General features: G+C 40.0%; 2 protein-coding genes across 7 annotated transcripts in view; one reads left to right on the top strand and one right to left on the bottom strand.

The window, feature by feature from the left end:
- The first annotated feature begins 1,919 nt into the window (after nucleotides 1-1,919).
- Nucleotides 1,920-24,052, top strand: ccne2 (cyclin E2). 2 transcript variants are annotated; one of them, XM_048528853.1, is made up of 12 exons: nucleotides 1,920-1,957; nucleotides 2,751-2,785; nucleotides 2,876-2,954; nucleotides 3,042-3,104; nucleotides 4,734-4,888; nucleotides 6,824-6,959; nucleotides 12,332-12,478; nucleotides 14,815-14,910; nucleotides 17,222-17,356; nucleotides 18,617-18,728; nucleotides 20,657-20,814; nucleotides 22,772-24,052. In XM_048528853.1, exons 2-12 carry the CDS (start codon nucleotides 2,772-2,774, stop codon nucleotides 22,886-22,888), a joined length of 1,212 nt encoding a protein of 403 aa, XP_048384810.1. In that variant the 5' UTR covers nucleotides 1,920-1,957; nucleotides 2,751-2,771; the 3' UTR covers nucleotides 22,889-24,052. The 2 variants fall into 2 exon arrangements, with proteins under 2 accessions (XP_048384810.1, XP_059502125.1); XM_059646142.1 differs by lacking the exon at nucleotides 1,920-1,957 and adding an exon at nucleotides 1,988-2,486.
- Nucleotides 23,841-24,995, bottom strand: part of ints8 (integrator complex subunit 8) — a 79,164-nt gene continuing 78,009 nt past the window's right edge. For 3 of the 5 annotated variants that reach the window (XM_048528848.2, XM_048528852.2, XM_048528850.2), the window contains one exon: nucleotides 23,841-24,349. In XM_048528848.2, the coding sequence (XP_048384805.1) occupies nucleotides 24,233-24,349 (117 nt within the window). In that variant the 3' untranslated portion in view covers nucleotides 23,841-24,232. The remainder of the gene's footprint in view (nucleotides 24,350-24,995) is intronic. The other 2 variants (XR_007247330.2, XR_007247329.2) reach the window with 2 other exon arrangements.

The following is a 24,995-nucleotide window of genomic DNA, read 5'->3' as shown; positions in this document are numbered from 1 at the left end:
CAATGGGAATTGGGGGTAAACTCTCTGCTGGTCGGAGTTGTATCTAACATAAAGGAAGATGGTTGTGTTTGTTGGAAATCAGCCATTTCAACCTCAGGACATGGCAGCAGCAACTCCTGAGGCTAGTATTCTAGACCTAACCATCTTCAGCTGTTTCATGAAGAATCTATCTACCTCCACCTTAAAAAAATTCAATCAGTCCACCTTCAGTATTGTTCGAGGCAGAGAGTTCTGAAGCCTCTCAAGCCTCTGAGAGAAAACAGTTCCCCTCATCTCTTGTCTCAAATGGGAGACCTCTAATTTTAGGACAGTATCCCGTAGTTCTGGGTTATCACAGGAGTAAGTATTTTTTTGACATTCACTTTGTCAATACCATTCAGGCTCTGGCAATCTCCAATCAAATCATCCATTGATCTTCTAAATTCCAGTGGAAACACACCCAGTCTAACCAATCTTTCCCGAATGACAGTCCAGTCATCCAGATATCAATCTAGTAAATACTCTCTGAATCCAACTCCAACACATTTATGTTCTAATGAGGAGTCACCAGACTGGAAATGTTAACTCTGTTTCTTCCCACAGATGCCGTGTTTCTCCAGCAATTCCTGTTTTTGTTCCAACACATTTATACCCTTCCTTAAATTTGGAGACCATCGCTGCACACAGTATTTAAGATGTGGTCTCATCAATGTCTTGTTAGGCATAACATCCTTACTTTTGTGTTCAATTCCTCTGGCAATAAAGGACAATATTCCATCAACCTTCCTGATTACATGCTGTAGTTGCATATTAAAGTATCGTGGCTCATGCTCTAGAACACCCAACTCCCTCTTCACCTCAGAATTCTACAGGCGTTCTCTGTCAAGTAAAGTATTATCTCTCTTTTACTGTTGCTGGGCCTGACTCCTGGAACTCCCTTCCGTGGACATACCTCTGGATTACAACGGTTAAAGCAGGTAGCTCACCACCACCTTCTCCAGGGCAGTTGTGCTGATCCATAGCCAGCAATCCTCACACCCCATTAACAAAAAAAATATAATATATATCGGGTTAAAAAATCAACAATTTCTTTCTCCATGACACTCTGATCTGGTTATACTTCCATTATTTCCTGCTTTTTCTTTCACTCTTCCACCATCTGCAGTCTTTTATTCTTGAGTATCAGTGACTTCCTTCTTGTTGACCTGTTCGTATTTAGTACAAAAGACTTTTGGGGCTTGCTTGTAAGCAATCCATGGAAAACACCTTCCTTCGTGAGGTTCCTAATGCAACTTCCCAGGAAGGACTGCAGTTTATCTAACGCATTGTATCTCTTCTCAATGCCAATGAGGTTCCCATCGGAAAGAATGTTACTCCCAGGATGCCTCTAAGCACCAGGAAGCAGGTATATCTGTGAAACTAGGAAAGACCACTGTACATCTGTCAAGTTTTAAGATTAAGGGGAAATCCCTTGAACTGAAACTTCTTCCTTAGCGTCGGATGTTCTGGTGAAAAACTTTTCCTGATTGCAACAAATTGAATTATTTCAGGATTATTTTAAAATAATATTTCCACGTTATATACTTGAAATGCGCGGGTCTGACAATCTCTTGGAATTTCTGTTTACATTTGGAGCCAAATCACGTTGCACGACCGGTTTGTCGTAGCTATTGGTGGATTTTAAATCTCCTCCTCTAAGGAAGGACTTTAAGGGGTGGGTGGCGTTTATTTAAAACAAGCAGGCAATCTGAGCACAGTAAAACATTTCAAAAATGTAATTTGGCAAAACGAACCGCGTCTGGGGGCGGCAAAGATATTTTAATTGAGTTGCATTAATAAATAGCACTGTCAGGAAAAAAAATGTTGGATTTGTGTTCACCTGAGTGACAGTATACACATGCGCATTTGATTTGCTCCCTTATTAAAAGTGTTGGCGCCGGCGCCAGCTGAGATATTTCTGAGCAGATCAGCATCTAGGGTAAGGACAGCAGTGGGACACAGCATCTGTGGTCATATAAAGGCTTGTTTGGTTAATATCGATAATATTAATGATCTGGAGGAGAAAAAGGAAGCATGAAGTGGAACCGATGCGGATGACAGACTTTTTAAAAAATTCTATGAGCGGAAACTAGCGCCGGTTACTGCGCAGAACCGTACTCATTTTGCACACCGGTTCTCTGGGTGTATATGTGTGTGCATGTCTGTAAAATTAGTTTTAGGTGGGAGATGGCTCTGCTAACGTGCCATGGACAAGATTCTAGTGAGCCTGAGAGTAAAGCTGCGCTGACTGTTCTTTGTGAAAGATCAGGGTTTTATTGGTTTGGCGGCTGGGCAGCAAAGAAGTGAGCAAGTGTCCAATCCAGGCTTTACCCGCTCTGTGTAAATTGGCGCGGAACCGGGTGCGAGATAAAATAACTTGGAAATTGCAACGAACGTACATTTCACATGTCGATATCCAGCTAATCGATGAAAAAATATCAAGGGCGGAGGTGGAACAGAACTTTGCTGTGAGAATGGTGTTTTTATGATTATAATCCAAAAGTTGAAATTGATTGCTCATGCGCCCGCAGCAGTTTCCAAAATACAATTCGCTATGTAAAAATACTGCTTTTTTATTGGAATTTAAATTGTAATCAATGTCTTGTGGATTTAAATAAAAATGACACTAGGTCTTTGTAGGCTGACAGGAGGCCAGTGTCATGTGGCTTATACAATTCCTCATTATACTAATAAGACAGTGAATGTCATATTTCTCAATTTTATATTTTTAGGGATTTACATTATTGAAGAGGATGTCGAGGCGCAGGTAAGAAATGCACCTTTATTGTAATTATATATTTGAAGAAAATTTTAAGAAAATTCATATTTAAATACAATTCTGTGTGTATTGAAACAGTGATCGTTTGCAAGCCAAGCAGGCAAAATTAGAGGGACAAAAGGATGACACCATTCAGTCAAAGAAGAGGAAACCTGAAGTGAGCAATGTGAAGCTATTATCAATATTTTAAACCAAGTTTATTCTAGTAAATGTTTAATGCAATGACAATTTATATATTTTTCAGGAATGCAGTGATCATAACCATGAAACGGAAGAGAGCAAGAGACGGCGACAGTTCCAGATACAGGTAGGTGATCCATAGCAGTATCATGCTGCAGAGAATGATATTAAGAATTACCATAGATGAAAAGTGTTACTGTGTATATACTTACGGATAATTTCTCTGGGTTAAGCATTGTTCAGTGTTGAACAGACACGTGTATGTGTGTATCTTGATATTATTTAATTCGTCACCTTGTGTATATTCCTTGTGATAATATTTAGCCTTTACAAAAACAAAATTGCACGGTCGATCATTCAAATAGAGTCTCCAAAACTGAAGCTGAGCAGGCGGGATTTGGTGGCCACCCAGTTGTCTGCTCCAGCAGATAACGTCTCCAAAAATATGTGGCGGTGCTTGTGGAGGGGAGACACCTCGCTGAGACTGTTGATATTGTACTTGAATATTAAGATTTTAGCCTCGACATCATGACCGTGTGAATTAATCTCCCATTTGTGGTTTCAGTAGCTGCTCTTTGCATACTGTAAGGATGAATGAAGTGTCCTTAGCTTTCAGCACAGGGAGTTTGCGCGCTACTAAACAGCCGGTTCCTGCTTCTTGTGGGAGGTGCTTGATCGTGGCGCGCCCGCCTTGTATGAATTCTGCCTTTTTGTTTCACTTATGCTCACTATACTTTAAAATTTAAAATTTAGAAACCACACAATCTATAGAAATGTGTAATTTTTCATATATAGTCCATAAGGACCCACACTTTGTGCTGGATTTTTTTGACCAAGCGTATTGAATGTAAGACTGAGGTTCGGGTGCAGTGTTGTTAAGGGCTTTATGTATTGCATTGCCCGGGAAAGATAGAAATAGGTTCATTGTAAAAAAAAAAAAAATTCTTATCGAGTCCCGAGTTTTTAATTTTAAGACGTGGCATTAAAAGTCGACGTTTTGTTCGGACCCTTGCCCCGGAGTTTTTAGGGGTGAGATTTCCTGTCCAGTAAAACTCTGCAAAATGACCCATTATTTATTGCCAAGGGGATTCCATGTGAAGTTTGCATGAAACAGTGAAATCGGGGGTTGAAATGTCTAAATTTACGTGTTAAATTAAGTCGGAAATGAATAAACGCGGGAAGTTTTCCCTCGCAAACGTCCTTTTTTTTAAAAAAAAGGCAGTGGAATCTGCCTGAACTGTTAGTGAAATTCTGGCCATGGCTAGGGGAGGGGGCACTCTTTGCGCAGGGGTTTTTTCAGTCGTGATTACTACTGCAGCCATCACATTGTGGATTCAGTAACTCTGCACTATCTACCTTTTGACTGTTACTTTATTTCGCCTGTTATCCCCTTTCAACCCTGTTAGGAGTCCGCTAAATTGCACGTAGCTTGGTTGACGTTCGCCTCTGAATTTATTTTAAAAAATCAAAGATTTTAATTTCTGGCTTTGATTTCTTAATTTAACTTATAAACTAAACAGTGCGGGTTGGCACTTGCTGTTTTAATATATTTCTAATGCGGAGTTCAGTTAGTGTTATCATGAAGAGTATATTAATACTGACCTATAATTTCCCTTGATAAATTAACAGTACTGCACCTTTTTCTCGAACCTGCAGAGGGAGCACTTTGTCAAGTATACACGAAAGTAAAATTTTCGTCAATCTGGGTGCTGGTCAGACATCTAATGACATTTTGTTTCATCAACTTTTTTTGCAGAATTGCTGGACACCCGTAGTACCCGGAGGTGTTAGCCCTTGCATCCTTATCCCCACACCCCACAAAGATGCTGATATCACTGAAGATTTTTCCAGGTTCTCTCAGTATAGGTTTAAAAATCTATTCCTAACCAAATCACCTCTACCGCCTCTCAGGTGAGTATCATGATGAAGACTGACTGCAGATTAGAGTGCCCAGTAATTAAGTACCTAGCTATGAAGTTTTTCTGCAAATGTCCAAAACAAGGACTCAATTTGTAAATATACTGAGCAATGATATGGTTATCTAATTTAGAATGCTGTTTCGTTTTCAAAAAAACACCAGTTTTCATCTTTGAGCATTGACAGAAACCACTTTGCAATCTTCTGTCTGTTCACAGCCACTGAATTACTACAGTGCAGAAGAGGCCATTCATCCCATCCTGTCTGCACTGGCTTCTGGAGCATTTTGGCCTAATACCAATCCCCTTTTTCTCCGTAAACATGCACTTTATTTCTATTAAATAATCTCTAATTCGTCTGGAGCTTCTTGATTGAACCTTCCTTTAATGCATTTTCAGCCAGAGAATTCCAGGCCCTAACCATTCATTTTGTGGAAAAAGGCGTGCGTAGGCTACATACAATGTAGGATTAGCCACAGGAAACGAAGATTTATAGGGATACGTAAGGGGAGGGATGGCCTGAGTGGGATCCTCTTCAGAGGGTTAGTGTGGACTCGATGGGTCAAATAGTCTGCTTCCACACTGTAAGGATTGTATGATAATAGCTGTGCCCTCCGGTTCTCAATCCTGTTATGAGTGGGAACTGTTCTCCCTATGTACTCTATCCAGACCTCTTCTATCACATCTCATCTTCAAGGAAAGTAATCCCAACGTCTGCAGTTTCTTTATAACTGAAATTTCTCATCCTGAAACTATTCTTGTAAACTGCTTCCACACTCATTCCAGTGTGTTCACATCCTTACCAAAGTGTGGTGCTCAGAACTGTACATGATACTGTTGTTGAGATCTAATCAGTGACCATGAGAAGTTCAAGATACCCTTCCTGCTCTTGTATAATATGTCCTTCATTAATGAAGACTGGAGTACCACATGATTTATAAACTACACTCTTTGCCTGTCCTGCAGCACATAATAACTTGACCACATATACACACCTGTTGGGAATTCTCTTCTGTGCTATTTCAGTTGGAATAGGAAACAAACCTAACTTGTGGGTGTGCGTGTACAGTATACTGCTCCATTAGCCTGAAGACAGTTTTGAGACCTAAAGCTGTTATGTTCTGCCAGGTTTTCTTTCTTTTTTTTAAAGAACCCTTTTTTAATGAGCCCTAACAAAAAGCACTACTTAGAGCAAAAACGAATGTCTGTAAAGTGTCGTTCGCAACGTAACCTGAATGTAATACTTGCTGCTCACAGCTGTCCTCCTGGACCTGTGCTGGAATGCATATCATGAGCTCATGCAAATACAAGGCCTGCACTGATGGATCAAATTTATTCCAGCAAGGTCTGACCCAGGATACAGTACAAAAAGACAAATTATGGGACAGCCCTGGAACATTCAGGACAATTGGTCATCCTAATAGCTTGTGAGCAAAAGTGACTGAACTGCTAGAAGTTAGGTGAAGCCTATAGATCTGGGGACAGTCAGAGAATCTTGGAATTGGCGATATTTTAAACACTGAAGGTATGGAAGTTTTCACCCCACCTCAAAGTAAGAAGAGGGGTGATGTTTCTACAAGTTGGTGCAACTCAAGATTTGACTGGGAAAGGAAGTATGGAACATGGAATAGGCTGACTGAAGGGGTACAGAATTTATAAACCTGGTACTTTTGGATACCACTGAGGTGTCTGAACTTTTGCTGATGAACGAATGCACAGGCTTTCTCAAAGGTTATAAAGCAAGGTGGTGATGGGGTTGGGTGATCAAGAAAGAGTTTCTTTAAAGAGAGCAATCCTGGAGAGGAGTATAAGGGGGGCAAGAATTGTCAACAACTCCTTTCTAACCTTATAAATTATCAGCTCCAAAAACAAATGCTATTCTACATCATCTGGCATTCTCATTACTTACTTGAAATGATTTTATTTGTAGCTGGGGAAACTCTGAAGATGTGTGGTCGAACATGTTGAGAAAAGAAACCCAGTATATCCACAGCAAAAATGTTCTCTCGCCACATCCATCCTTGCAGCCGAAAATGAGAGCAATTTTACTGGATTGGCTCATAGAGGTTAGTTACCATTACAGTCCTCTTTTTATGCGCAGTTGTCGATTGTCACTTGAAACCGTATTGATGATGCGGAGGTGCTGGTGTTGGACTAGGCTGGGCAAGGTCAGAAAACGTATGAAACCGGACTGTAGTCCAACAAGTTTATTTGAAAACACAACCTCTCAGAGCATCACTACTTCTCCTTCAGAAAAAGTCTCCAAAAGCTTGTGCTTTCAAATAAACCTGTTGGACTATAACTTGGTGTCGTATCTTTTCTGACCTTGAAACCATATTGGAATCATTTGACTTTCCTTCCTGCTAAAAGTATAGGTAACTGGTAAGATGGGTCATTTCATTTTTCTTTTTAAAACAAAACGCAGATTTAAGAGATAATGGGAACTGCAGATGCTGGAGAATCCAAGATAACAAAGTGTGGAGCTGGATGAACACAGCAGGCCAAGCAGCATCTCAGGAGCACAAAAGCTGACGTTTCAGGCCTAGACCCTTCATCAGAGATTGGCCCGAAACGTCAGCTTTTGTGCTCCTGAGATGCTGCTTGGCCTGCTGTGTTCATCCAGCCCCACACTTTGTTATCTCAGATTTAAGAGAATTGTCTCCTAGCTTTAGGTATTTTAATTTTTTTTTTAAAGTAATTGATGGTCTGGGCTGTTGGTGCTGTTGGCTGGGTCAGTATTTATTGCCCATTTCTTATTGCCCTTGAGAAGGTAACGGCAAGTTGTCTTCTTGAGCTGCTACACATGCTTTAGGCTTTGAATAAAACCACTCTTGAAAATGTTTATCTGTGCACTACATTTCAAGAAAAAAATAGCCTTTTAAGAATGCTTTCTATGACTATTAGACATCCCAAAGTGCTTTACAGCTGAAGAAGTCCTTTTTTTGAAATATTCTTACTGTTGTAACACAAAAGGCGGGGCCGGTTTATACACAGCAAGCTCCCCAAATTGCAATGCAATAATGATCGGGGTGATTTTTGATGTTAATTTGTGGATAGGTGTTCTGCAAGTTTAGGCAAAGATCTGTAACTCGGGTTGTGGGTGAGGTTGCTGACTTGCTCGCTGAGCTGGCTTGTTATCATTCATCACCATGCTAGGTAACATCATCTCATGAAGCAATATTATTCTACTCCGCTTGGATTGTGCCGTCTACTCTGTTATGGTGAGTAGTGTCATTTCCAGTATTGTTCCGTATGGGCTTGTATATGGGGCCCAATACAATGTCTGTTGATTGCATTATGGATGGAGAACCACATCTCTAGGAATCTGATGGCATTAACAGACATGTAGAATTGGACCCCATCTACAAACCCATACAGATCAAAACTGGAAATGACACTACTCACAACAGACTGGATAGTATAAATTCCAAATGGAGTAGAATAACATCACTTCATCAGAGGCCTCACTGATGATGCCACCTAGCATGGTGACAAAACGTTTGAACAAAAACAAGCCAGATCGGCGAGCAAGTCAACAACCTCAGATGTTCTGCATAATAGGACCATGGGATCTTTGGTTCCGGGTGAGAAGAAGGATTGGACTTCAGTTTAATGCTGTATTCCAAAAGATGACGCCTTCAGTAGTTCCACGCACCATCAGTATTGCACTGTTAATCTTGACATTTCTTCGCTCACCAACCTAAAACCATGTGCATCAAAAGTGCGAGTACTACCAAATGATTCACACTTCCTACAAAGAACTCCATCTCTGCATGCAGCAACACCATGGACAGTACCCAGGCCTGTTTGAGTGATGTGTGACATTCCTGCCACTGTGCAACATCTTGACTTCCAGAACTTCTCCATTACCCACAGTATCAAAACAAAGGGAAAACACTGTTGACGTTGGCCATCTGAAACAAAAGGGGAAAAATATTGAATATTCAGCATCTTCGGAGAGAGAGGGAGAGAGAAATTGAGCTAGGGTTTCAGGATGTAATACTTTAATTTAAGAAAAACTAGCTACAAGGTGTCTTGACTTCAGTGGTGTTTATGGCTTGACCTAGTTGTAACAGCTTAGCTCTGCCTTGGAATTTTGACACTTGGATAGAGAAGGGAAAGAAAACAAGCAATCTACCTGAGGATTAGGAACAATTTAGAAGTCAGCAAAGGAGGACCAAGAGATTGATTAAGAAGAGGGAAATAGAATATGACAGTAAGCTTGCCAGGAGCAAGAACAGACTAAAAGTTTCTGTAAGGTATGTGGAAAGAAAGATGGGTGAAAACTAAGGTAGGCCCTCTTCAATCAAATGTGAGCATTTAGAATGGCGATCAAAGAAATGGCTGAACGAAATTCATTCTTCACTTCTTCTGCCTTCACAAAGGAGGACATGAATACTGTAGCAGAAGGGATAAGGAACAGTTCTGTATTAGTAGAGAAAGTGTTGAAGAAGGTAAATGGGATAGGATTGAAGGCTGATTAAACCCCCAGGGCCTGATAATCTATACCCCAGAAGTGTTCCTAGAAATGGTCATTTTCCAAGATTCCTTAGACTCTGCCTACCCTCCAACCTGTAGGAACTGTTTCAGTGTAACCCCACTTTTTAAAAAGGAGGTAGAAAGAAAACAGAAAACATAGATCAGTGAGTTTGACATCGGTAGAGTTCATTCTCAAGGGTTTATAGGAGACCACTTAGAATCAGACACAGTCGGCATGGATTTATAAAAAGTAATGCTTGACAATTCTACTGGAATTTGTCAAGAATGTAACTAGTAGAGTTGATCAGGGGATCCAGTGGATGTGATTTAATTGGACTTTCAGAAGGCTTTTGACAAAATCCCATGTGAGTGACTAATACATGAAACTGATGTGCACGGGATTGGGGGTAGTGCTTTGAAACGGATAGAAAATTCTTTTAGCAGACTGGAAAGAGTAGGAATAAATGGATCTAATTCTGATTGGCAGGCTGTGACTAGTGCAGTACTGCAGACATTGCTTCTGAGACCCCAGCTATTCACTACATATATGTTAGTGATTTAGATGAGGGAACTAAACATAATATCTCAAAAGTTGCTGATGAGATAAAGCTGGGTGGAAGGGTGAACTGTGAGGAGGGTGCAGAGATGTTGCAGTGTGATTTGGACAGGTTGAGCGAGTGGGCAAATGCATGGCAGATACAGTATAGTTGGATAAATGTGAAGTTATTCACTTTGGTTGCAAAAATAGGAAGGCAGATTATTTGAAAGGCTGGCTATAAATTGAGAGCGTATTGTTCAACAAGACCTGGGTGACATTGTGTTCCAGTTGCTGAAAGTAAGTATGCAGGTGCAATAGGCAGTTAATGCAAACTATATATATTGGCTTTCACAGCAAGAGGACTTGAGTACAGGAACAAGGATGTCTTGCTGCATTTACACATGGCATTGGTGAGACCACACTTGGAATACTGTGTGCAGGTTTGGTCTCCTTGTGTGAAAGGATCGTCTTGCTGTAGAAGTGCAGCAAAGATTTATCAGATTGATTCTAGGATGATAGGATTGATATGCGATGTGATTGAGTTGGTTAAGATAGTATTCACTGGACTTTAGAAGAATGAGAGGGGAATCTCCTAGAAACCTAAAATTCTAACTGGACTATACAGGTTATATGCAGGTAGGATGTTCCTGTTAGTGGGGGAGCAGTCATAGGTTGAGAATGTGAAGCAGGCTATTCAGAGTTTGAGGAGAAACCGTTTCAACCAGAGGATGTTGAGCCTGTGAAATTCAATACCAAAAGTGGTTGAGACCAAAACATTGTGTTTTCAGGGAGGTTGATGTAGCTCTTGTGACTAAAGGGATCAAGGTATATGAGTGGAAGGTGCGATTAAGGTATTGCTCTCCATGATCGGCCATGAGACGGTGGCTCAGTGGTTAGCACTGCAGCCTCACAGCACCAGGGACCTGGGTTCAATTCCAGCCTTGGGCAACCGTCTGTGTGGAGTTTGCACATTCTCCCCATGTCTGCATTAGTTTCTTCCAGGTGCTCCAGTTTCCTCTGATAGTCCAAAGATATGCAAGTTAGATGGATTGTCTCTGCTAAATTACTCATAGGTGTAGGTTAGGTACATTTTAGCGAAGAGAAATGCAGGTCTAGGGAGATGGGTCTGTGTGGAATGCTCTTCGGAGGATTGCTGTGGACTTGTTCGGCTGAATGGCCTGTTTCCACATGGTAGGGTTCTCTGACTATGAGCATGTTAAATGGCGGAGCAGGCTTTGGGGTGTGAATGGCCTACTCCTGCTCCTGCTTTCTCTGATAAGAGATGAATGGTTTTTTGCAGTATGGGGTGTACTAGGGACTGAAATGAAAATAGGAGTCAGAATATATGGGAATCTTTGACCTAATAATGTTCCAGCTGGTCTAAATCTTATAATTTTCACTAAGGCAGGGACTTATTAAAAATATTGTGGTATTTTAACAATTGCTTTACTTACCAAGTGACCATGGGAAAACAGAATATTCATCCCTTCCCTATAGTCTAGGCAGCAAATTTCCAGCAAGCTTTGTAACTGACAACTGTATGATCCTGATGACATTAAAGACATTGGCTAAATGTGCCTTTCTAACAATACACTTTTTTCTGTTACACCAGCCATATAAATGTGTAGAATAGAAGCTTCAAATCCTTCAACATGTCCTGAATCCCTAACATTTGTTCACCATCTCTAAGGCACAAGTCGGGAATGTGATGGAATACTCCCCACTTCCCAAAATGAGTCTACACCAGCAGCACTCAATGCTCAGCACCATCCAGCACATTTGATGCTCCATTTGTAATCTTCAACATTCACTGCTTACCCCCTGCCACACCAACTTCTGCATCCTTGCTGCTGTATTACCTTAAGATGCACTGCAAAACTCACCAAGTCTTCTTTAGCAGCAACTTTCAGTTTCTCGACCTCTGCCACCCAGAGTGACAAGGTTAATGAATATTGAAAGCCATTACCTCTAAATCCGACAGCATCCTGACTTAGATAACAAAGTGTGAAGCTGGATGAACACAGCAGGCCAAGCAGCATCTCAGGAGCACAAAAGCTGACGTTTCGGGCCTAGACCCTTCACCTCTCTGATGGGTCCAGGCCCGAAACGTCAGCTTTTGTGCTCCTGAGATGCTGCTCGGCCTGCTGTGTTCATCCAGCTTCACACTTTGTTATCTTGGATTCTCCAGCATCTGCAGTTCCCATTATTTCAGCATCCTGACTTAACCTAGTTATAATAGAGGAATATTTAAAATTCCAGAATTCCCTACAATTGCCACAGGCTGTAGCAGTTCAAGGAGATGGCTCACCACTACCTTTCCAAGACAATAATTTTTGATCTTGCCAGCAAGATTCACAAATTTTTGTATTTTACTGATTTCAGTCCATTGTTTAATTTCATTTTTTTACACCAATCTTACAGGTTTGCGAGGTCTATGTGCTCCATAGAGAAACCTTTTACCTCGCTCAGGACTTTTTTGATCGGTTCATGGTTACTCAAGAGAATATTCATAAAAGCAAGCTGCAACTCATTGGCATCTCCTCACTCTTCATTGCTGCAAAGCTGGAGGTAAGCACATCTTCACTGGCTGCTGGGGAGCATTGATGTGCTACTGAAAAGTTATCCTGTCACTCAGTAATTTGAAGCTATGTCATTGAACATGTTCATAATGAACTTGATGCTTGCTGCCTTCAATTTAGCTGAAAATACAAGTGGCTCAGTCGAGTCTTTAGACTGAAGTACGTTTTAATGGTTAAAAGTGTTTCAAAGGGCATTGATTATTCTTGTTTTTTGCCAATTCAGTCTAATTTGAACCTTTTTAAAATAAAATGTATTATACCCTTAAGTAGATGAAAACATTGCCTCTGGATGCACAGACTAACACAGAAGATCCAGTTTTGAGTCTGACTGGGTTAGTCCCTGCTATTACAGCAGTTGATGTCATTTGGTGTCATTACTCTGCTAGTCAATAGTGGGCCTGGTAGATGCCAGCTTCCAGATTACTTAACCAATTACCCTTTATATGCTGAGAGACTGAATAATTGCAAAAGCAGAACTACTGACAGATAATGGGAACTGCAGATGCTGGAGAATCCAAGATAATAAAATGTGAAGCTGGATGAACACAGCAGGCCAAGCAGCATCGCAGGAGCACAAAAGCTGACATTTCAGGCCTAGACTCTTCATCCCTACTGACACCCTGTTTTAGATTGAATATTTATGCGAAACGAGTTAATGGAGGTGTCTATGCTCTCCCCTCCTGGCTGGAGAGTAGGCGAAAGCCTTGACTTATCTATCTTTTGGAAGGCCCATCAAGTACAGGCCAGTCGGGCACCCAAGTGGGCTGTGTCATTCCCCCGGATCAAGGAGTGCAGGGTGCAGCCATCTCTTTACTTGGCAGTGCCACTGGGGAGGGGCAGGCAGCTGCAGTGCTATGCCCAGCAAGAGCCGAGGATCGCCTTTGGATCCAGACAGGAGGGGACGTGATAGTGGGAGAGAGGTGAGAAAGAGGGTTGCCAGCATGAGGATGGCTCTCTGCAGGTCCCCATGAATAATCACAACAGGGTTTGTGTCTCTGGCCTCCTGAATAGCTGGGTCTGCCACTGACTGTTGAACTAATTCTGGCAGTGGGGTGTTGAGGCCCTTAAGCACTTTAAGGCCTGCATTGGCTTGAGAGGCAGGAAGGCTATCCATGTAGCTCCTCACTGGTGCTTAATCATAGAAAAGGTGGTGGGCTTCCAATTTTGCACCCACCAGTCTGTTTCAGCGGATCTACTGTTTTCCCTCTCCCAGTGCCCAACTCCCCCCCACCCCCCCAAAAAAAAACCTACCAATCTCCCAACGTGGGAGGTCATTAAATTCCAGCTTTGCAGATTAAGCTGCTAACACCCCAAAACTGTAATCCTTTTAAGAGCTTGTCTTGGGCCGCTAATTCTTAAATTGTGGTTGAAGCAGCTTTCCAAGGATCTGTACATTTGAAGACCTTCATTACAAATTTAATATGAAACAAGTTTTGATAAGCACTGCCTGTCTGTGCTGCTTGGTAGGTTTTTATAGACAGAAATATGATTCATCGTTTATTGGATCTTCATATCAGTTACAATGACATCCAGTTTATGAAGTGGAATAGGGACTAGAAGAACTAGTTTTGGGTTTCACAACACCTTATTGCACTTGTTGGTTTCCGCAATTAACTCTTGGTTCTTGCAATATATGAACTCTCTAACACATTAGTATTGATGTGATCCTAAAAAAGGAAAAAATGATCCCATTCCTTTTTTGACTGGTGAGAAAAACTGTCCAGTGGCAAACTTTGATCAAATTCGTCATTTATGAGCATTATTGTCCATTACCGCTCCAAAGATTGACAGGCCGTGTGGTTATAAGCAGCTACGTGTAACTTTGATAACTGTGCTCTTCACCGTTACTTGAACATTCTGTATGCAAAATTCTTATCGTAAACAAAAACAAAACTGCTGGAAAAGCTCGGCGGAACTGGCAGCGTCTGTGAAGGAAAAAACTGAGTTAACGTTTCGGGTCCGGTGACCCTTTCCCAGTTCTGAGAAAAGGTCACCGGACCTGAAATGTTAACTCTGTTTTCACCTTCACAGCTGCTGCCAGACCTGCTGAGCTTTTCCAGCAATTTTGTTTTTGTTTCTGATTTACAGCATCTGCAGATCTTTTGGTTTTTATTCTTATTGTATAGTATGTTATACAAGGGGCTGGAGGTAGTATGATAACCAATCCATGTGAAAATGGGTATTGTAAGCAAAATGTTTGAAAACCAAATACCTTTTGACTGCTTACATTCCATTAATTAAAATAAATCTTTTAACAAGATTTGACATGGAAAGAACTTTGTTCAACAAACTTGACACATTTCGCATTTGCGTTTTTTGTTTTAGGAAATCTACCCTCCAAAACTAAATGAGTTTGCATATGTCACAGATGGTGCATGTACAGAAACTGAAATACTTGATATGGAATTGATCATTCTAAAGGTAAGCAGTCGCATCACACCACACATATTTGGCATTTATTGACGTTGTTGATAAAATGAGAATGAAAATTTGAGATGTGGTGCTAAAGAAAGATATGTATTTACTGTGGATTTTAAGGAACAGATTGAAGTAGTGTGGTGGAGAGAATTTTGAGGACTGAATTAGTTTGCATAACTTGTATGGTACAAAACCATAGTTGCTAGTGTTGGGACAAAGGGGAGGATTCAAATGAACTAGGATTGTGAGAACTCTGTTCTCAAAGGAGTTGTAGTGATGGATACAGTTGGAGCTCATCATAGAACATTAAACATGAGAAATTAAATTTGGGCATTAGCGGGGCTGGACATCAATACAAATTAACAAGTTCAGAGGTGATCATGAAAGAGCAGGACTTTAACCAAAATTGGTTATATGGAGTGGAGTTTATGGAGGAATTCAAGAAATGGAATGGTTTCATTATTAAATAAAATTGTGGATACCCACCTTTGCCCCATAATTCCTTATCAATTGACATAGCATCAACATTTACTTCTGGAAGAGATTCTCCCCCTTTCTTTCACCTATTGGTATGACAGGTCGGCACAACATCGAGGGCTGAAGGGCCTGTACTGTGCTGTAATGTTTTATGTATTAATGCCAACCTAATTTCATTCCTGGGATGTTCTGCTCCAGTTTGATCAGGGGAGCTTAACTCCTCAACCAGTGAAAATGGGGAAATTTGTTATTTCTATTTTGTTCCCTTACTATTTGAGAACTTTGATCAAATAGCAACTTAAAGTTAAATTTCAAGCGAACAATCCTAATTTTACCAATCCATAATGTAACCTTTGGAGTCCAAGTAACAACTTTGTAAATCTATACTGAATTCTCTTCAGCATATGCGTATACTCCCTTAGGTGTCATGTGAAGAACTGCTTACAATGCTCGAGCTGTAGTCTATCCAGAGCTTTGAAAAGTGAAAGAATGACTTTTTAACCATCTAGATATAAAGAGCAGGATTCATTAACACTTTTGGTTATTTTCTCTACCTGTTCATGAAACTTTCATGAGCTATGTAATATTGTCATTTATCTCAAGAGGGTTGGAATATAAAAGCAGCGATGTGCTCCTGAGGCTTTATAAAGCTCTAGTTAGGCCCCATTTAGAATACTGTGTCCAATTTTGGGCCCCACACCTCAGGAAGGACATACTAGCCCTGGAGTGTGTCCAGTGGAGATTCACACGGATGATCCCTGGAATGGTAGGTTTAAACGTATGATGAACGGCTAACGATCCTGGGATTGTACTCATTAGAGTTTAGAAGGTTGAGGGGAGATCTAATAGAAACTTGCAAGATAATGTATGGTTTAGAAGGGGTGGACGCTAGGAAGTTGTTTCTGTTAGGTGGGGAGACTAGGACCCGTGGGCACAGCCTTAAAATTAGAGGAGGTAAGTTTAAAATGGAAATGAGACAACATTTCTTCAGCCAGAGAGTGGTGGGCTTGTGGAATTCATTGCCACGGAGTGCAGTGGAGGCCGGGACATTAGATGTTTTCAAGGCAGAGATCGACAAATTCTTGATCTCACAAGGAGTCAAGGGCTACGGGGAGAGTGCAGGGAAGTGGAATTGAAATGCCCATCAGCCATGATTTAAATGGCGGAGTGGACTTGATGGGCCGAATGGCCTTACTTCCACTCCTATGTCGCTGCCCGCTGAGCACTGGAGTGTAAAGAACGGGAGGCAGGGGAAAAACACCAGTCAGTGAAAACACAGATATGAAATTGTCACGAGGGCAAAAGCAGAACAGCAGTGATCTTTTTAATTTACTGAAAGGAAGTATACATCTGGTTTTGCTTGGGGGTCCGCTTGTAATAACTGCTGTTTTAAATGTATATAAAAAAATACAAATACCTATTTTGTGTATAATAAATATATATTAACTGAACTTGGGGGCACTGGGCAGACTTTAAAGACTTTGGGACATAAATTTGTGAACCGGGAAGACATGGCAATGAGATTCAACAGAGCAGCACAAAATGTTTTCTGTGGAATGAAGGGAGATAATTTGGCTAAACTGATTAGTATTTAATTGATGAAGGAGTAGAGATTGGATGAACAAACACAAGGCTTTGAAGATAGTGACGTTAATGGAGAAGTTTTTTAAACAAAAAGAAGGATTCTTAAAAACCGAGGAAGCTGTCGAACTCCTATGAGGATCTCTCGTCTAATGTTGTAATTACATAACATGAGTGCAAGGGAGAATGCTGACAATATTGCAAATAACAGCTCACACTGCTATTTGTGTATATTTCTTTCTTTCTTTTTTTACAGGCCTTAAACTGGGAGCTGCGTCCAGTCACTATTGTTTGCTGGTTGAATCTTTATCTTCAAATTATCTGTTTAAAAGAAATACCCAACATGTCGCTGCCACAATATTCTAAAGAAACCTTTATACAGATTGCTCAGGTAATTACTTAACTTCAGTATTGTGAAGTGAGTGCCAGCATTACCTTTTTAAAATTCTACAACAGTCCTCAATGTCTTTCTTTTCTCTTTTTGCTGTACCTGCTGTGCAGACAAATTACTTTAATGTGAAGTTACTGTATTGATTGAGCGAAATTATGAATGATTATTGAATTAATTATGCACTTCAATTTGAATTTTTTTCTTTAACAATACATAATTTTTACACTTAAGATTATTATTGATGCCTTTGACATTTTTCCTATCCAAATATCTTTCTTTTGAAACTCAAGCTTTTGAAAATGAATTGTATTTTGCTAAACCATAGTTCAGCAATATCTGTAGAGTGACTTCAAGTGAATGGTGCTAATACTTTCATATGGGAAACATTATTTTTTCCTCATGTAAACCCTGTCAGTGATGCTGGATATTTGATTGCAAGGAGCGGTGGCTGCTACACTGTCTCTGGCCTCTTCCTGTTCTTGGTGCCACTTTAAGCATCAAATCCCTACTGTGTGGAAGCAGGCCATTCAGCTCATCAAGTCCACACTGCTCCTTCAAAGAGCATCCCAACACCCTACCCTATCCCTGTATTTACCATTTAGTTCACCTTGCCTGCACATCCTTGGACACTATGGGCAGTTCAGCGTGACTGATGCACATTTTTGGACTGTGGGGTGGCAACCGAAGCACCTGGAGGCACTCCATGCAGGCATGGGGAGAATGTACAAACAGTCACCTAAAGGTGGAATCGAACCCCGGGCCCTGGCGATGTGAGGCAGCAGTGCTAACCGTCGAGCGACTGACTAATATCAGTCGAAATTTGAATCCATCCCTCTCCTGCCTGGTTCCACTTTCAAAACATTTTGTCAAATTGTACATCATCAAATATACCTTTGCTCACCTCCTTCCGTTTTCTTCCATTTCTTGCTCTGCTCATTCTGACCCATCCTTTAGCATCTGTGGACATATCTATGACTTTCTATTGCAGAAAGAATTTTCACTGCATTTATGAAATATCCTCCTCCTCTTCCTCCTTCACTAACATCTGCACTTAAACCTTGACTGAATGTGGAATCTATTGAAGCAATTTGCTGGTGATAGCAGTCTGTTGGTGTAATACTCGTGTTTTTTTTTTTCAAACTTTTGTTTTAGAACCTAGATGCTAAAATGTACCACTGAGCCTTTGCTGTTCTTAAAGTGCCATATTTTGAGAATAGTGAAATCTTGTTGCTCATCTTTTCTTGAACTTTCTCTGAACAGCTTTTAGACCTGTGTATCCTTGATGTTGAGAGTTTGAGTTTCCCATATGGTATATTGGCTGCTGCTGCTTTGTGCCACTACACTTCTACAGAAGACACTTTCAAGGCATCAGGTGCGGAGATTCTTGCTACTTCAGATCCAGTTGATTGCTTAGACATGATTTTAGATTTCATTCTGTAAAGCTCCGAACTCAGCAAATTAAGAACACTTAACATTGTAGGCACTGTCTGAATGAGTGAGGGCATAGTACAGGAGACTGGTACACTCTCTATGTGTCTGTCCCTTCAATGAACAGATGGTTGGAGTGGAGATTGTTGGTATGCAAGGTAGGAACTGTGTAATATTAATCAGCACCACAATGGTCTCTTAGACTAGTTTCACTTCAGTGGCTTAAGGAGTTCAGGAACTGTCAAGATTCAGCCAAAGCTCGAATCCTACAATATTTTGCTGCTATTATTCAGTCTTGTTTTATTATCTTTCATTGATAATTGCATGGTTTTCTGGGGTGGGAATTAATATTCCAGTACACAGAATGAGGGACAGGCTGAAATGAGCAGAGTTTTATTCTCTACTATGTCACAGCAAATGTTAGCATTGGGGAAGGTGGTGGTATAGTGCTAATGTCACCGGTCTAGTAATCTAGAACCCCAGGTTAATGGTCTGAATTGGTTAATTGGTTAAAATTGAAATGCGAGTTGTGTTCTTTTAGAAAAGCAAATGGCATAGTAAGGGTTGCCATTCGGCTGGCCATCACCACTGTTGTTGATTAGTCATAAAAATCCATCTGCATCACGCGTATCTTTATATGAAGGAAATCTGCCATCCTTACCTAGCCTGGTTTAACCCTTAGAACGGGCAATAAATGACACCCATTTCTAAAAAAGACTGGGCATTAGATTGAAACTGTCCAAATTTGGCATAAATGGGGTGATTTTTATCTATAGTTTTGGGCTATGTTGGAACCCAGATTCCTGAGCTGAAACAATAGTTCAGTCCAGTCCTATCAATGCAATATATACAAGGTCAGTATTTGATACAAGGACTAGTTATACATACAAATGGACACAATGCATGGAACGGTGTATTTGGCACGTACAATGGATCTGGCTCTAACCTGCTTTGGCTGTTCTGCAAGACTTTCAAAACATACAATGTGGTCTTGCCTATTAAGTGTTTTGAGTGCATATTAAAGAGTAGATTCTGTGTATGAGAATGTAATTTATTTTCCCCCCCGCATAAACATCAACAAATGACTTTAGGTTCTGTAATTCACTGTAGATTATCTTAAAAAATGTGCGCACTATATCTAAGCAGGTTTGTTCGTTCTTCTTGCGTGCTAATGCTAAAATGCTGTTCTTTTATCTGGGGTGCAACTCCACCCCTGAGTCTAGGCCAGTGGAGTGGTGTGGAACCCATAGGGGTTTTCAGGTCTGTACTTTAGGTTAGCTGAGATAGAATGGTTTGAAGGTACCTCATTTGATGACTGCATCCATTGGAGGAAGTAACATACATGTTTGCAAGATTGGATCTCTCCAACAACGTTCATGTGATGATTCCCCTCCAAGCTGATGTACCACTCATGGTTTATCAGAGCATGTGACGTAGAATATTTCTATGCTAGTCAGAGAATTACACCATTCATGTTTTCCACACTAAGCACCTGACCTGACGTGCACAGAAATGTGATTAAAAATGAGCAAAACCTGGGATATGTAATAGGAATGACTGCAGTGCTATTCAGTGTGGCCCCCTGGAACCAGTATATTTGATCTTCAGCCTTGCCAGCATAACACTTTGGCCAAACTCTCAAAGCAACCCTGGGGTGCTATAAATCAGAGCGTAATGCAGTTGGATTGACTTCAACGGTAAGGATTTCAGTCAACATAAGAAATAGTGGTAAAGGTATTCCAGATAATGATCGATTCCTTTCGCATGGCTATTGTGATCCTTAGTGTGACAAGTTCCAGTCTTTATTAAAACATCAAAATGATAACATTGTATTCTTTAAAGAGTTGATTCCGAATTTATTAATTTTTCTAGGCCTGGAATGGGACAGCATTTCTGAATGTTTTAACTGGATGGTCCCTTTTGCTAAAACCCTGAATGAAGGTGATCCCTTAAAATTAAGAGATTTCAAGCAAGTGGCAGATGATGAAAGACATAACATTCAGACACATACTAAGTACTTGGAATTGCTGGTGAGTTATTTTTAACTTCACTTATCTACTATAAAATGCAGAGGATTGTTTTAAGAAAGTTATATTGGGGGACACACCCATCTTGTTTTTATTAGTAACTTGTTGTTTTTCCAACCTTGTGAACTGATTTTACATACACAAAGCTGCCTGTTCCAAACAGTACTTATTTCTTAGTAAGGGAAATACTGAAGGTATTGCATGTCAATCCAGGAACAAACCCTATCTTAATGGTGCTCAACTGGAATAGAAACATAGCAGTCTAGCAGGTTCTATGGAAAGAAAGTTAACATGGTAGATTGATTTGGAGCCAGTGTGTTTGTTGATGGAGTTCCAGTTGGAACGCCATGCTTCTAGGAATTCTCATGCGTGTCTCTGTTTGGCTTGTCCTAGGATGGATGTGTTGTCCCAATCAAAGTGCTGTCCTTCCTTATCTATATGTAAGGATACGAGTGATAGACAAGCCAAACAGAGACATGCACGAGAATTCCTAGAAGCATGGCGTTCCAACTGGAACTCCATCAACAAACACATTGATTTGGAGCCAATCTACCATCCCCTGAGAAAAAGAACAGGAAATGACATCACCAACACAAGGAAACCTAACCAGATAAATAGAAAGCGGGAATAACACCAGCGCTTCGTCGGAGGCTCACTGATGATGTTACCTAGAATGGTGACGAAACGTCAGAAAACTAACCTTCTAGCTCAGTGAGCAAACTCACATCCAGAACCACAAATCTTCTCACCTCGCTAGAAAGTTAACATTTCAAGTCCAGTGACTCTTCACCATAACTTATCTTCTGAAGAAGTCACCAGACTCACAGCATTAAAACTCTGCTTTCTTTCACAGATGCTGCCACCTGCTGAGTTCCTCCAGCAATTTGTTTTTGTTTCTTTAATACCAAGCCACTGGATGGACAAAGTAGTAGGTCATAGGTGCATTTTAAGAGGTGAATATTTAGTAAAGGGTGATCTCACTAGCGCCTTGTATAAACTATGGAAGTATTGCCAAATTTTATATCCCATTCCCTGTGAAATAAGCAAACATTCCATTTGCCTTCCCTAATGCCACTGAACTTGTGTACTAGCTTTTTTCCCCCAAGGTGCATGAGGATTCTAAAATACCTCTGAGCTGTAGCTTTCTGCAGCCTTTTATCATGTAAGTAATTTCAGCTTCTCGATTCATCGACAAAGATGCCCCCTTATTATTCAATCACTGTTTTCTGTTAGTATATTAGCACGGATAGCAAGAATTGGCTATTTACAACACAATGGATTCTTACCTTTTTATTATATAGCCTAATGTGTGGTACCTCTATCAAACCTTCTGAAAATTCAAATGTTACATCAACTGCTTTCCCATTATCCACACTGCTTGTTAACTCAAAATTCTATTAAATTTGTCAGATGTGATTTTTCCCCTTTGTGATCTGCTTGATCATACCGTTTCTAAATGTTTGGTTATGATGCCCTCTATATAGACTGCCTTATTTTCCCAAAAACAGATGTTCAGCTAACCAGCCTATAGTTACCGGAGTTTTTATCTTAAATAAAGGGGAAACAAAGAAAAGGTGTTACACTGGCAGTTTTCCAAGCTGTAAGGATTCTCAGATTACCACCCCTGGTAGATAGTTACTTTTTTAATGTCCAAGAATGTAGCCCATCAGGTCCAGGGGTCTTAGCAGTTTTTAGCCCCCTTATTCTTCTAGTTTAAGATCATAAAATACTGAGATACATTAACCATGGTCAGTTGCTGAGCTTAAGTAAATACAAATGAAGCATATTTTCTAGTGAAAAGAATTTGTTTTTACCATCCATAATTCTTTCATGTCTGGTCTGTGAGCTTTGCACATAATGTTCACACTTTGCAGTAAAGGATGAATATATATTTTTACTGTTGTAAATGCTATCTAGAATCACTACTTCAAAAACCTACAACTACTTTCCTTCCTTTTAGGAGGAAGCACACATTAAGAAAGCAGAGCATACTGCAAGGTTATCCCCTGTGTCTATAGGAGGAATCTTGACTCCACCTAAAAGCACTGAGAAACCATTGTCTAGTTCAACATACTGAACGGATGAACTTACTGGAAGAGAAAGAAGAAGCTAGGACACAAAGTATCGGAGAACTGTGGATTTACATACTGTGAGCTTGGGCTATATTACTGCCGTAAAAGGTATCTAGAAACTTGAGCAGACCAAAGTTTTTTAATTTTATTAAAAAAAACAGCAGTGCATCATCTGGTGTTTTTAATTTGTTTTAAAGAGTAAACAAGCTAGGTACTAGCATCAGATTAACACTTTGCTTCTGCCCAAGAGACTAATCTATTGGGACCATTTGGGGGAAGGGGAATAACTAACAAGAGCCAGTGAAGGTGAGGGAGCAAAGATTTGCCTTTCTTCTTTACAGAGAAGGGGGAACACATCTTACAATTAGCTTTCATTTGTCTTTCTCCTCCTAATATTTCAGTTATAGTTCAGCACATTGTCAAAGGACCTCATTCATCACTGATGTATGTTTTTACATAACATCTTTAAGCTATGACTGAATGATAAATGCTCATGTGGATGAAATGTCAGTCAGTATAGGAAAATCTTAATCTACTCTCAACTACATTCCAATATGTACGCATTGTTTGGAACGATTTTGAAGCATGCTGGCAGTGTAATTAATTGTACATACAGTTTTTGTACTTAACTTTAAAATGCAGGGCTATGTTATTTGGACCTGTACTGGTGCTGTTTTTCTCTCTTCAGGATGGTTAAATACTGGACTCTAAGCATATGATTAAATGGGGTAGTGGTTTCTTGCTGAGGGCGATGTAATCTGCATATACACTTTGTGCAGATATGCAAGTGGATAAAGTTCAGTTTGAGCTCTGATTTGTATATACAGCAATGTCTAAATGGAATCCATGTACAATAAGATGTTATATAGTTGATATATAAACTATTAGCATTTCACAGCAATTCGTGCCTCATGCAGCTGGAATAAACAACTGAAAAAATAATCTCACTGCCAAAGAGAAACCTACATGATTTTTAATGTATTGTAAATAGCTTTGTAAAAATGTACAGGAAATTACATAGCTATCCAACACCACTATAAAAATACATTTCAGTGTGCTAAGAAAATATGAACATTCAAAACGTAAGCTAAATGCTAGTTGGATGTCTTTAACTGTATGTATTAAGATGCAGTACTATGAAATAAATACTAGGTGCTGTGAAATTTTAATGCATGTACAGTAATTTTCATTTTTCACATCTACACTGTAGATAGAAATTCTGCACAAACAAAATCCCAAAACAGCCAAATTTCTTAACAGAATTATTCAAATGCTGACAGCAATTATAGCATCTTTTTAAGCACGTTTATCACCCACTGGATACTTTCAGGTGTTTTAATTACAGCACATTAAAAGTAAAGTTTTGCCATGGCTTGTAGGAACTTCTTTTTTCTCTTCTGTGCAGCTAGATGTAAAACCTCTTCAGGGTTACTTGAGTTGAGCTCAGATTGTCCAATTGCTTTGATCTAGGGAAGATTATTTTTAAAGAAAAAATGACAAATAGTAGCTAATTTATACTGAATCATGCTCAGGGTATTTCAATCTTAAAGAAAACATACACCTGTTGTCTTTTCAAGGCTGCATGCTGAATCAAATGTAACCATTAAATGCAATCCCCAGTGCAAAATAAATTTAAACCTTTTATAGGTGTCAAAAATAATTTGAAACTTCAATAGAGGGTAATAAAGTAATTGTGTGTGTTGGTGAAAGGTAGGTGGATTTTCCTCCTTTTCAAAAAAGGTGAAATATAAATACCTAAAGGCAAACAGATTGAATACTGTACTACAATCACCTCTGCAGTTGTTTTTAATTATTTCACTGTAGCCATCCTTACAGCCTCTGGTAAATATTAGGTTGTGTACTAATAACATCCAAATATATCTGATACAGAACACATACTATTCAAAACATTTGAACAAGTTTGAGCTGTGTGACATAAGGTGAGAAAGTATAAACCAGGTAGAGAATAGAAATAGATGAAGGTTAAGTTTTGATGGAATATCTTAGGTACGTTGGGATTACTGACGTCTACAAAAGTGTCTTCTGCTCAGATATTTTTGAAGTCTTTGATCCCCTCCACAATGGGCAAGTACCGATGACCAAAGTGCACAC

The sequence above is a fragment of the Stegostoma tigrinum genome, chromosome 5, assembly GCF_030684315.1.
Source record: "Stegostoma tigrinum isolate sSteTig4 chromosome 5, sSteTig4.hap1, whole genome shotgun sequence".
In the NCBI taxonomy this organism is placed as follows: domain Eukaryota; kingdom Metazoa; phylum Chordata; class Chondrichthyes; order Orectolobiformes; family Stegostomatidae; genus Stegostoma; species Stegostoma tigrinum.
The sequence above is the reverse complement of the archived record's forward strand: the minus strand, read 5'-3'. Positions and strand labels throughout refer to the sequence as shown.

What these genes read in the sequence shown, in the direction of transcription:
- ccne2 (XM_048528853.1), top strand. An exon ending in GGCGACAGTTCCAGATACAG is followed by an intron (nt 3,105 to 4,733) that starts GTAGGTGATCCA and finishes CTTTTTTTGCAG; the next exon opens with AATTGCTGGACACCCGTAGT. An exon ending in TACTGGATTGGCTCATAGAG is followed by an intron (nt 6,960 to 12,331) that starts GTTAGTTACCAT and finishes CCAATCTTACAG; the next exon opens with GTTTGCGAGGTCTATGTGCT.